This window comes from Apteryx mantelli, chromosome 1, assembly GCF_036417845.1.
Source record: "Apteryx mantelli isolate bAptMan1 chromosome 1, bAptMan1.hap1, whole genome shotgun sequence".
NCBI lineage: Eukaryota > Metazoa > Chordata > Aves > Apterygiformes > Apterygidae > Apteryx > Apteryx mantelli.
In genome coordinates this window covers 197,314,760-197,329,180 of record NC_089978.1, presented here as the reverse complement: position 1 = coordinate 197,329,180, position 14,421 = coordinate 197,314,760, and the positions used below count along the sequence as shown (strand labels likewise).

The following is a 14,421-nucleotide window of genomic DNA, read 5'->3' as shown; positions in this document are numbered from 1 at the left end:
CTTTAAACTCTCTATAATTCTAACTACGAGAATTGCCTGAATGAGAATGACTGAGCCATACTAGTTCCTGGAACAGTGCTGATCAGAAATATCTTATGAGTAAACATCTTGATACAGCACAGCTAAAACTTTTTCTGGATATCTAATGTAATTTTCTGGTTTTAATGATATACTTATCCATTCTGAATGAGCTGAAGTCCCTCATCCTCAATATAGAGTTTGCATATCAATGTAAAAACTGCTATTCCAGGTCAGCAATGGCCAGTAGAAGATGCTGAGGGAAGGAGTACAAGCAACAGAGCAGACTAGGGGTGATATTTCCTCTGATATCCTTCTATTCTCTAGCAATTAATGGTTTATGAACCTTTGCATAAAATTGGCATCTAGACCACCAAATCTGTTAGTTTATCACACATAACCAACCTTTCTACTATCACTCTGTCAATCCTAATCCTTTTTACGACGTATTTATATTTTTGGTCTCTGTAACACCTTGTGACAAACGGTTCCACAGTTGAAATAGTGCTGTGTGAAACACAGCTTTCTTTTGTTTGGCTAAGCTTGCTATATAGTTACATTGGATGTCCCTACTTTGGTGTGATGCGGTAAGTGTCTAGTATTTGCTGGTATCTATCATGCTGATAACAAGGTTGTTTAGGGGTTTTTTTGAGTGTATAGAGCAGGGCAGTCTCCACTTGAGACTTCTTCTCTGTACTACACTAGAGAGAGACAGGATTCTCCTTGCAGGGCATTCCTTTTAGGAAGAAAGATGCTCCCTTCCTTTACTTCCTTATTCAGGAGATGAAATCCCTCCTTGCCCCAAAACATCTGCCCTGAGCCTTGCAGCCTGCCTCCTCAGCAGTACAGGGGCTGTGACACTGGACATGGGACTGCTCAGCATCACGTTAGGCCTGACATGTCAATATTTCCATTTCTCTAAGCTGTTTATCTCAAGAAAACAGCTTCTCTCTGTCAGGAGCTCCTCAGACCAAATGCACACTTAAGCCTGGCCCTTCTGTTGGGCTCATAAATGTTGTCTCTGCAATAAACTGCAATAACCACTACTCCACTGTGGGGCTTCTACCTTCATTTTGAATTTAAAACTCATTGGATGGTGGAAGCTTGTTGCATCGTTTACATTGCAGAACATACTTGGTAGGAAGTCTTTGATTTGAAATATTAAATATAATCTAGGAATCAGTGACAATTACTCAAAAATTGTCACTACAAATTTATAGAAGTAAACAGTGGGAAAAACAATTCAAAGATTATGCAAATATACAATAAAGGAAGAAGGAGACAAAACTCCTAAAAATGTGTTTTGTTTCAAGATGACTTAAAGCCTAAGAATCATTAAATTTCCTTTGCTAATTTGTTAACAAGTCCCCAAGAGTTGTTAACACTACAGTAAGAAAGAAACAAAATGAGGCAGAGCAAATACTGGAATTCTGTCTGCTGGAAATCCTTTTTGACCTCATTTACAGGGCTTTATGTTGGTTGAACAAAATGTATTTCTAAAATTCAGTGGTCTGAATCCTTTTATCCATTAGAAAAGTGAGTAATATTAATTAAAAAAAATCTTAGCAAAGTAAAAAATCATTTTTCCAATTGGGGATATCCCAGCAATATTTTTAGACAGGATTAGGAGAGGTTATGGTTGCCTGAGCTCTATAGTCTCATTGAGATGATATATTGGATCATTCAGCAGACAAAAATTAAAAACAAAGCAATGAGTAGGATCACTTTTATTTACATAATGTTATAAATTTGGTGACAGAAGTGGGTTAGTTTAAGTCGTAGCTGATAAAAATTAACATAAAATTCTCTCCCAACCTGTTTAATAGCTATATAATAGGAAAATTATTGAATATCCACAGGCATTTTTGTTCCCATATATCTACAGAAACTTAGATATCTGATATTTTATTCTGATCTTAATCCAATATTAAAACAGGATATAACATACCAAGTCTTTCTTTACAGCTTCAGTAGCCGTCATGTCTACATGAGAAATGGCACCTCTTTCCAGAAAGATGACAATTAAGCTCATTGGAGATCATTAAATATCCTTCATAATTGAGAAAGTGAAAGAAATTCCCTTTGCCTGTCATATTTTTCCATACTTAGGTCTGAGCTGCCAGTGGCCTGATACTGCTATATTATGTATATGCTCCATAGTAGACTACTGAAGAGGCCTTCTGCATTCATTAATACATTATATACGGGAGTCTTCCATTAACATAATTCAGTGCAAGTAGTGTACAAAGTTACATCTCAAAGTAAATTCTTAACTTAGATATTATAATTCTGATCATTCTCTCTCTCTCTCTCTCTCTCTGCTTTTTTTTTTTTTTAAGATACTGTTTCCCATTTGGACGTCCTGAAGGAGCTTTAAAAGCGACACTTTCATTACTTGAAAGAGTAAGTTTAAAAATATATTTTAAATTCTGCTTGAGTACTAAGCCTGCATTTTCTTTTGCATTTAGGCTACTAAGAGCAAACTCATTTCTTCTCAGGTACTCTACTACTGGTTTTATTTACTGGGATATTTTTCCCCATTTTTTTCCCAACATTTCCACAGTGACAGGCAGCTGTTCTCTGTAGAAAATTAATATTGGAATTTCACTTCAAGCCACTGCGGTAATTATCTGTTGCTTCATAATTTAATGATTACCCAGCATTGCCTCTAAAGTAATATGCTTGCGCTGCAGCCCCCCTTTCCTGCTTTCTACAGCTTCCCTGCTGCTAATGTTGTCTATGCTGATATGTAACATTAAAAAACTTCTATATAATCCAAATAGTCTTCCATAAATGCAAAATCTAAGTCAATTTAAGAAGAAAAAGCTATAGCTATATGCAGCAAAACTGTCATGGGCAGCTATAAATGTAAACCCCTGCCCAGCAAATCCTCCTGTATTGATTCCAAGGGAGAAGACAACGTAATGGTAAAAGCATCTCTGCTTTTGAGCATCTCTACTCAAAAGCATTTCTCTAAGGAAAGAGGAGTTTTAAATTCCAGCAGGGAATCCAGAGGACTTGTATCAGCAGGAACCTGATGAAGGTATGAATTGAAACAAAGCATAGATCCCACTTTGTGTAGCTCTGCCAAAGTCTGAGTGGTCTGGTCCCAGGAAATGTTAGACGTTTTGCACTGCAGATCACTCCACAGATGGAGACTCTGTCTTAGAAAGCCTCTGCCATGGTTTACAAAATGTGGGGAGTCTGAGTATACATATTTTCTTTCATATTTAATTTCAGTGATTACAGTACTGTATGCTACTTTCTGTTATATGAAACAGCCATTTCCTCTCACTGTTCCTGTGTCACAAATGGTCAGCAGTAGCCTGTATCAGGCAGGCAAACAAGCAACATCTTCATCAGTCTTGTCTGGGAATAAGTGTGCTTGCCTATATCTGTGGATGCAGAATGTGTTACAGTTTTTTTATTACGCTTTATCTTTGTAAATTTGGAAGAAATCAAATCCAGAATGAACATATTTCAATATTATATTTTCACTTGCTGATAACCCAGAAGTTACTCATTAAAAAAAAAAAAAGGCAAGTTAGAAGAGGTTGATATGTCATCCATGTGTGTGCAAGTACCACAATACGTCTACTTTGCAGCAGCCTTTCCTTAATAGCTTTCCTGCTGCTGAACCTGTTTCTTTTCCACAATTTCCTTCCCCAGACCATACCTCTCACTGTAATTTTTAGGTATATTGTCTAAAGGTGTAGTTATCTGAGGATCCATTTTCAACAAGAAGCAATTTTGAAAGCTTGTGAGTTATCTGAAATGTGATTTTTTATATTAAAATGTGGCAAAATCATACTGAATGTTGTTTACACATTCACATTGTGTTCAAAGTGAATGAAATATAAAGTAAAAATGTTAGTGAAATATTAACAATATTTATTCAGGTTTTTTTGAATGATCATATTCAATATTAGTATAGCCCAGAGTATATAAAATTGCATTCATATGAAGAGGGTATATGTTCCCAGTTTACCTCACTTGCAACAGTCTTGAGTTTTCAAGGCAACCTGGTAATTAAATGCTATTCAGAAAAAATAATTTCTCAAAGGTTTAAACCAGTTAACATACTGCAAATGTAAATCTTACATTTTGTATGCTTGACGTTATTTATTTTTGAAGCTATTAAAAGCCTACATACCTCTTTAGTACTTTAGGTGACAACTTGACTTCATTAAGTCATGACAGGCCTTTCTTTAATTGCAAAAAGGTCAAGAATTGAAATGATCCATTTTATCACAGTTGTGTATTAAAAATCAATAGACTTTAAAAACTGGTGGATTTTAGAAAAATTTTGTGTGAGCTGTCTCTCTAGCTGCCCATTTAAAATGTTTCATGGGAAGTTCAGTGTTTCCCCTGCCTAATACAGCTAATTATTTTTCACCGAAAGGACATGCTCAATTTGAATAACTTACGAAGGAAGAAAGTCATTAAGTATAGCTAGTTCTGATGGTGTTCACACTTTCTGCTTTACACTGTTTAAGAATCAATGGTTATGAAATGGTGGAAATTTTTCCACAAGTGAGAACCAAGCAAATTTTCATATCCACATCCTTGGCTGGTATGACAATTCAACCCATCCAAGGAATGCTCTCGTCCTCCTCATCTTCATGTCACCCAGGCAAAGGCTCATTGGCATGCTGCAAGATGCCTAAACTAGTCTTGATTTGTATACAAATACAATATATGCAGTCAAAGCAGAGTTTAACTCAAACCTTCAGAGATAAATATCTAGTTCATCCACTACAGTTCAACATTGAAATGCTTCCATTTTGATTTTGGCCTTTAATCATTATCAGAGCTAAAGTAACATTAGGAAACTTGCATCTTTTTCTCTTGGTTTTTGAGTAATGAGTGTAACCAGTGGTATAATTGTCTCTGGCACAGGTTTTAATGAAAGATATTGCCACCCCCATACCAGCAGAAGAGGTGAAGAAAGTGGTTAGAAAATGTCTGGAGAAGGCTGCCTTGATCAATTACACTCGACTTACAGAATATGCCAAAATAGAAGGTTAGTAAAGCAGTCAGCTGCCAAAGTGGCTGTAAAAGCCAACAATGCCTATTAACTGAATATTCTGCGAGCAGCCTTTTCCCTTTCCTGAACAAACCTGTTCCACAGCAAGGGGAAATGTCTCATTAAAATCTCAGCTGGTGAACTATGGAGCTTTTTCCTATTCATTGCTTTAATATGCCTCCTGGGACCCTGTTTGAATGGAAGACCAGGACTTCTTAATTTAAGTTGCCCTTTGTTCTTACTTTCAAGTTTTCCATAAATCTAAAAGGTTGTTTATGGATTTTTTTTTTATTTCTCTAAGTATTTCTGGTAATTAAACTACTGGCAGGATATTCTTTCCATATCAGCAGTAACAGTACCTTGGAATTTGAAAACTCTGGGTATAGATGCCTTTCTGATGTATTTATAAGGCAGACAGGTAGATAAGTGTAGTTTGTTTTTGCTGTTGTGTTTTCAGAGGTATAAAGATAATCTGATTATTAAAACCATAATTACATCCTGATTTATTGAATGTACTAACAGAATAAAATATTAGATCTGATTGTAATCAGCACTTTTTCTGGAAACTGTGTGTGTTCTAGAACATATACAGAAAAGCTAACTGAGATTTTATTCTAAAAACACAAAACAGGCTTAGGATACATAATGTTATTTTAATACTTGTGAACCTTATGTAGAACAAAAAGGAAGTCATAACAGTGAAATAACTTTCTAAGACACATCTGTAATTCTCCATAAAGCACAGAAAGCTTGAGATATAACTGTACAGATATATGCAGGAATAGGGAAAAAAAAAGTATGTTCATATTTATATATTTATTTTTTTAGAGGTAGAAGGGATTAACAGGAAAAGAAATGAATGATGACCTTAAAAAAAATGTTTTATGCATAATATCTTTTTTGTAGTGTGTATTTCTAGTAATACTCTAGAAGTAAATAGAGTTATCATCAGCAAAATGAGGAAGGCTCATGTATTTAGCAGCATTATAAAGCCAACTTTTTCCTTTTTCCATTTCTGCTCAAACTCTCTGAAAAACATGAGTTAAGCAATCTCACAAGTGATTAACAAAAAACCCATCTCATCACTATAGCAACCAGTATTATATCATGGGAGTAACAACATGAAACCATCTCAGTAACCAGTTTATCTTAATTAATTATGATATCATGTTGTGTTAAAGAAAGGAGGCTGAATATTAAATCTATTCTGTAAAATGAAAAAGCAAAAGTACCATTTCCTTTAGATTTTATCTTTTTGTGTTCATAAAAGGGATTTTTTGTTGTTCAGTATTTTAGTCTTTTAACAACCTTGTTGAAATAATCAGTTTAAAATTAGAAACCTTTTAAAAAGATGACAAAAGCATGCAAAAGATATCTAAACTCATTGATAGTAAATTGGATTGTGAAAAAGTTTTTTACAATGAAGTATATACATCTTTGCCCAAGATTTTTAATTGTATCCTAGAGAATCATGGCAGTTCAACTGTAAGTAGAGTACCAAATTCTGCACTTTAAAGTATGCATATTGTTAGCACTGAAGTAAGCTGGAACCGCACGTAAAACTGAAATCTGTCCCATGGCATGTTTTGACTGATGTGAATTTCTTTGTGGATTTATTGTCTTTTGGTTGATAAACAACTCAATTTCTATATGTAAATTTACACTCCTTAACATCCAGCCCAAAGTGCAATAGCCAATTAACTTACATATATGAATATAGTGCCTCAAGGAGAAATAGGTAGAGTATTTTTTGAGATTAAAATACTATTTGAAAATGAAGGGCCCCAGCATCATAACATCAAAAAATTAAGCATGTTTGTTTTTAGTAGCAAGGAGACCTATATTCTTCTCTTTCAATACTGAGGTCATTATTAGATATCCTATATTTTTACCAATGCAGAAAAAAAAGTCCAAGCTTTCAGCAACAGCTTCAGTTCTGTTCCTTTAGGTTCATGAGAACATTTTACTGTCCCGTGCACTGAAATGGTGTTTTTCTCTTGCAAGTAGTTAATCTTTGTATTACTTGCTTACTCCTCACATTCCATACAGAAAGCATATAACCATTATATTTAGAACATGCCTGATGCCCTCAAATATAGTTGCCATATAGTATTAGGATTCTTGTCCTATTCTTTGTTGACTAGAGAAATATTCAAAGGTCATGCAATTCAAATATTAGTCAGTCAGATGAATCTACTATGTGACAATATCAGCTATAGAACAATAATAACTATGTACAAAGTAGAGCTGCAAAGATAGTTCTAACAAAATAATATTCTTATATTCTTACTCTTTTACTATTATTATTATTATTATTTTACTGTTATTTATGTCTCTAAATTCCCAGGCATAATATGGATACAAACTCAGCCAGTGAATATACACATATATAAACTGTTACCCAAAATATAGTCTATATAAATGCTACATAAAAACACACACCATTACCTCCCCTCAGCTGACAAAACCCATCAGTTGGATGAGTTGACTGTCAGGACTCTCACTGCTTTACTCACGATTTTAAGGAGATTAAGCACTGAAACTCTGTATTTGATATTTATTCTACTCTGATAAAATTAAAATAACCATCTTCCTTTTTTGCAATAATCTTTTTCTTCTTTTTTTGTTTTACATTTAGCTACAGCAGAGAAGGACCCAGGTGATTACTATTTGTGTGTATGTCTGCATGTATTACAGATTGTGTGTTGTGTCCATTGTTTTATTATTTTTGTTGATTTCAACAATATGAAAATATTGACCAGAACATAGACAAACATGATAATTAATTGTGATATAGTATAGTCCATGCATTGTCCATTTATGTTGATATGTAAATATGATGTGCATATTTATTAATAATTTAGATAATTTCAATATCCAATATATTTTGGATTGTGATGCAATTATGATTTCTTTAACAGAAGTGTAGCTAAATGGTGCAGAAAAGTTTAGATTTCAAATACAAAATCAGATTGTGTATTTACAGACAGTTAACTTCATAGTAATCAGCAAAAAAATGATATCTGTTTCTTAATGCAACTGCTGGATTTATTGATGAAGATCTTGACAGGAGAATGAATTTCATAAGGCTGGTTTTCCGTCTCTCTGATGTGCCTTTGTTTAGTGTTATGTTTATTTTTCTAGTCACAGCTGACATTTGGGAGGGTGGTATTTGTCTGTGTTCCTAATTTCACAAAGCTGTTATGACATATATTCTTCAGTAGCGCTGAGACTTATTTGAGTGCTTATATCCAAATAATTAACAGAGTAATCACAAAAAGAGCATTGTTGGAGCAGTATTTGTGATTGAATAATATTCTACTGTATGGAAGTACAAGGGACTATGCATGTATATGCTTTTAAATAAATGCACACGCTACTTTGTTGTAGCTTTTTAATGACGTGTACACACGGACACAATAGAAGCCTGACCATGATGCTTTGTGGGGTTCCCACAAATCATATCAACAGCAGTTATGGGAAGGGGCACTGAGGTAATATTCTTAGAATGAAATTATTTTTCATCTTGAAAGAAGGTCAAGGTGAGGATTTTAAAGATTTCATGAAGATAATTCACAATGGAGCTCCTTGTCAAAGATGGGGTTGAAGCGAGGAAGTTGGTTCACTTCTAAGTTCTCCCTTCTCTGTAGGAGGAAGAACTTTTTTTTCCCCATAAGCAAGCAGAAATTAGTAGCAAATGATAAAAGCTATGTGTTTTGGGGTTTTTTTACCCCAGTTTTCATAACGGAGGATTCAAAAATGTAGAAGTAAAATTCTCTTGGTTCCCAAAACTTCCAATGATTTTCACTTGAACACTTTAAATGTCCTGAAAATATGACAGCTCTTTTCAGAATTGTTAAAAAAGAGAGAAAACAATATGCCACAAATTTAATGTTAGTTCACATGAGCAAGCATGATAGTGCCAACTTTAGATGTGTGATTTAACCAGGTTAACCCGATGGAGAGAGGTTCTTTAAGCAGGTGATTCTGAGCATTTTGAGGGTCCTTAGTGAATGGCTCTGTGAAAGGACCTATCTCACTCCATCAAATACAAATGCAGCCAAGTTTCCCTACCAAGTTAGATACCTAAAGTGAGATAGCACAGATATTCTATTTAGTATTTTTGTAATCAGATAGTTATTGAAGAAAATACCTCTATGTTCAAATGAGAAATTTTGAAAATTATTTCAGTTAAGTGAGAAATGAGGAAACTCAATTTAGAGATCTTATCCTATGATCTCTGTATTCCAAAACCTCAGCTGTACACATTTATATAATGTGTATCACCTCAAATACAGATCTTCTTTGTGCAACACATGCTTGCTATTCTTATTAATTATTTCTCAAGCTCATTATGTTAGAAATATAGACCATTAAGCACAGATGACATAAAGTATAGTTACAAGCCTAAAGGAAATGATAAAAAGAAATGAAAGAAATGTTAGTCATTTTGCATCGGTTTTTGCATGCTTTGAAAGAAACTATTTCCATGTTCTTAAGATTTCAGAATAGCAAAACTGTCCTTTAAGTGACCTGGCAAATGACTATATTACAGAACCGATGAGAGGAAAGCCTATCACATACTGTGACTAAATGGAAATTCACTGTGTTAGGTGAAGCTTGAGGTTTACAGTTATAATTTAATTCCTTACTTAAATTTCCCCTCTGACTAGAAATGTAGCTGTAAATTAATCAGACAACTCAGAAAAAGTGTATTTTATTGAAAACAATAAATATACTGTGTTCCACAAGTTTTTCATGTCCCATTGATCCCCTTATCTGACACAACTGAGGAAGGAGCTGAAAGGAATCTTAATAAAATTGCATCATTTTTATTTTTGGCTGGCTAACAGGGCCAAATTCTGCTCCTGTTGGAGTCACTAGCAAAACTCCTACTGATCTCATTAGGAACTTAACAAACAATAGACTTAGCCCTAATACTATGTGTTGCGTTATGGTAGAAAAAATGGAAAAAATATATTTCTTTATAATTATTATATACCTTTTAACTTGCGCACTAGATACTGTATAGAGAATCTTGAATTGCAGGAGTGTCCTTGTTAGGTAATACAGAGGTGAACATGCAAATTCGTTTCGTTGTGAGAATCTTTTCTCAGCGGTGTGGTTGCCAGGTTCCCAGGTCTATCCCCCAAGTGCTCTCATTTTCACAGTCTCAATTGAACAAGACTCACAATGCTTTCCCAGAAGACGGTGGGTACTTTCTTAATGGCAGACACTGTGGTATAAGCAGCACTTGCACCAACAGGATTTGTTTGCAGGCAGGATGACATTTTATTTAGCACTCCCATGTCGTTGTACTATTATAAACATAAAACAGCTTTTTTCAGTAAAAATTACATTTGCAATGACAATTATACAAGGTTCAGCATGTCATTCCTTACAGCATAGCGTGTATTGCTGAAATTCTCATGGAGTAGCTAATCTGTTCAGTCAGTATAATTGCCATTATGGGGAGAACAGCAGCAAACCTGCTATTATAATTTTTGAACTATGGCTAAGAACTCTCATATAATGCCCTTGTAGTTTGCAGCAAGGGTTTATAATTTGTCAAGGAGATGATAATGGTATCAATATGTGCAAATCTCTTTTTAAGTACAAACCATTTTCATTTCAGCACATGCTGCCTTTGAGACTTCATTACCTGAAAGTATTTTGTATATGACACATTTTCCTGTCCTACTCAGTTTGTAATTTGAGTTACTCTCCCCATAGATACTGCTGAACATAACTTGGCTGGTAGATGCCAAGGCCAGGGGCAAATAGCATTCCTCAAAGGCTTATTGTATAGCTTCCAGTGAATTGCTTATGGAAATCTTTATGCCTCCCTCAGCTGTTTTCTCCCTATCAGAAAAATGACCTTACTTACACAAAATTCATATTTTTATTTATATATTTATACACACCATTAACACACACAGAGTTATAAAAGACTTTATTTATTCCTTCCCAGAAATTAATGTTTTTCCCCACATAACATTATTTAAAATAGGAGTGGGTGAGGAATAATGGACTTTTTGCACTCTGCTAGTGCTGCTGCCATTACCTCCAAGAAGTGATAGAACCTTACGTATAAATACATTTTTCAGGACTAGGGCATTACCTTCCAATGGAGTAAAACAGGGACTGGGCTAAGGATTAAAGTGGTAAATGGCTGGGAAGTAAACAGGGCAGTATCTGTCATGGATGTTCATTTCTGAGGCAATAGACAGATTGTGAGGATCTGAATTATTAGGTAATTGTCTTTTAATTGATTATTTTTAAAAGTGTGCTGTAACTGAATGTACTGGGTTCCTTCTGCCAATCATATTTAATAAAAAAAAGAATAAATTAGAATAAAATCAAAGAGAATAGTTGCTGTGTAGTGTACAATTGCTCAAAGACAAATCACAGTTGTCATCCCTATATTTCTTTCTATCAGACAGACTGCCAAAGGCTGAATAACTGTTAACTCCATACAATAGAGGGTCAGGAGCAGCTCAACGTTTGCTTTTTTTAAAGGACATTGATCGTTTACATACTCATTACTTACAAGTTTCTAAAGGAAGGGTAGTATGTAAATGCCCTCAAGGCTCAGAAGGATCTATCCGACTTAAAAAGAAGAACACTACAAATATTATTGAAATTGAGAAGGCAAGTGGAGAGAGTCATTGTACCTGGAGAGGACTTGATTAAAGCTCTCCATGCATGTTCATTTCACTGAACAAACAAAAATGAATGAGCACAGCTACATAACACCTTGATGGTCTCTGTTTGTTGTGCAACTAAATGGAAATAGGAGAATACAAGCAAATATCCCTGCTGTCAATTTTGGAGCAGAGGTCTGGAAAAGAACGCCTGCGTTGCTAGGTCCACGTCCCTGCTTTTGCAAGTATCTCATCCTGATACCCCTTTGGTAAACTTACCCACAGCCCCCTGAACAGCTGGACTAAGTCGTCCTGTGTTAGTTCCATTGCAATTCCCTTTTGCTGCCCCACTTCACCCATGTAAAGGCCGGTTCAAGTCCTGCTTGCTCTATAAGTTGAGAGTCACCTTAAAGATAAGTTGGGACCTATTTGACAGAATGCTAACCTTGTCCTCTATGTTATATAGCTTCCTCCTTCACGAGCATTTCATCTCCATTCCCTCCTAGCCTTATGATGTACCTTTATATACTTATGCAACCTACTTTTTAATAGGATTTTATTGTCCGCTTTCAGAGTCTTGTCTCCTCTTCTCTTCCCTTTTGTCACCTTAGGAGCCTCTCTCTGTTAAAGGTTATATTCAGCCTTCTTGAACATTGGTGGCTAGAACTGTGCAAAGTCACCTCCATGACATGCCACCTTGCAGTAGCATTAATAGTTCCCAATCTATACTGGAAATACTTTATCTAATACATTCAAGGAATGCTTGTCTTTTCCTGTCCATATCATATTTGTGTCTCACAGCCATTCTGTGAAAAGTTAATACAACCCAATATTCATAGTTTTGATCTTTTCCAGCTGATGAGTTCCAAGTTTATAGCAAATATTTGTTGCTGTTTATTTGCCAGGTGCATTGCCCTCCAATTTAAAGCATTAAATTCATTTCATTTCTGTTTCCTGTTCTTCAGGATTATCCAATTCTTCTGTTACTGTTTTCTGATCCTGCTCTCTATTGCCAATGTTTTACAACATTGTCATCAAATGCACTCCTAACGCTTATTCTGAAATTATTGACGAAAATACTAAAGAAGCTCTGCCCTAGAGCAATCCTTGAGGAACCGCACAAGAAACCTTTCTCTGCTCTGAAAGTCTTTTTCAACACTATGCTTTGCCTTTCTCTTGAGACAGCTTCCTTATCCAACCCTAGTTTCTTTTTTAATCCTCATTTTCGTCAGCTTAGTTTTCCCGTGGGGCACAGTATGAAGTGCTTTAGTAAGGTGAGATGAGATCTACTAGTAAGGATAGATGAGATCCACTGAATTTCTCTTCTAAGGAAATATCCTATTAAAAAGGCTACCGGGCAAGTCTATTGCAACCTATGTTTGCAAATCTGTGTTACACTTTTTTCTCTTTTCTGTTCATTTTATGACTTCAATTAATCTTTTCTTCAAAATCTATTTTAAAGTTTATGGTTGACAGCTTTTCCCTCACTCTTCCCTCCTTTTTACCTGCAGACAATAAATTTGCTATTCTTGTCATTTAGTAAATTCCTAAAATTTAGACTCCTGTAATTATTAGATTTATTAAAAATATTTGCTATTCAATCTGTACTTTCAAATGCTAGTTTCCCCATATTCTAGCATGTCAGTTTTTCAGTTTTCTTCATTCATGGAGCTCTTCAGTTTGCCATGTTTGTTGCATCACTGTTTTATCCCACAGGAAGAAGTGCTGCAAACTTCCCCCTTTTGAAGAGAAATTAGAAGTAACAGAAGGGAAGAAAATACAGAATGATAACATCTGTGTTGTCAAAACCGGTGTACATAGAATCATAAATTAGATTCCATTGATCACTAATTTAAAATTGAGGTTTTTTAATTTTTTCTTCTGCTTTTATCTTTTCAGATTTCATGTTTCAAAATTTTTTCCAGCTTCACAAGATCCAAGAAATTCCCTTTTTTGAAAAATAATTTATGTGATTGTCCCATGAAGTTAAATCCATTGAATACTATAAAAGATTTGAAAAAATTGACAACATTGTAGTGTAATCCACTTTATAAAAAAGAAAGGTTATAAGAAGATGTGAACTCTGTAAATTTCCACAAATCCCATAATCTCTCCTTATATGGGGCATAATGGTAATTAACTTCTTAAAAATCCCCCCCCCCCCGAATTGAAAATCCTATTTAATTTTTAAAACATAATTATGGAAAGCCTGGTTTCAACTTCACAAAGCTAAATTTCATTATTCCTATAAGGCTAGACTTTTTTTTTTTTTTTAATCAGAAAAAAACAATGTGTCCTCCCAGATGGCCACTCCTTACTTTTTCATTGCAGAATTAATTCTGTGAGAATTTACAAGTAAATCCACCACAATCAAATCTAAATTATATGTGAATGGATTATCCCAGTTGTGGATTAACTCTGTAGAGTCAGCTCAAGTCTAGTAACATATATTAGCTCTAGTTTATTGACATTTGTACTGCTTTTGATACAAGCCTGGAAGCTGTATTGCTGGTTTTGCATATCACAGAGTCCAAGTTATTGGGCTCTGCTGGACCAGCGTTGGCTCAAAACAGCTCAAATTATGATACATCTGTATTATCAAATTATATTATAGCCTGTTTTACTTCAAGGGTTCCCCAGCCATCCACACTGCGTGAATGTGAGTCTACTGCCAGGCTTCAATTCAGAGTGAACCAGTTAGATGCCTAGGCAAGAAACCCGGTATAGAATAAA

The 14,421-nt window shown here is 34.9% G+C and overlaps 1 protein-coding gene across 1 annotated transcript in view; it reads left to right on the top strand.

Annotated features, from left to right (window-relative positions):
• CADPS2 (calcium dependent secretion activator 2) overlaps nt 1-14,421 on the top strand; it is a 337,763-nt gene that overhangs the window by 248,201 nt on the left and 75,141 nt on the right. Inside the window, exons 16-18 of the mRNA XM_067289963.1 lie at nt 2,358-2,421; nt 4,918-5,041; nt 7,683-7,703. Of these exons, the coding sequence (XP_067146064.1) occupies nt 2,358-2,421; nt 4,918-5,041; nt 7,683-7,703 (209 nt within the window). The remainder of the gene's footprint in view (nt 1-2,357; nt 2,422-4,917; nt 5,042-7,682; nt 7,704-14,421) is intronic.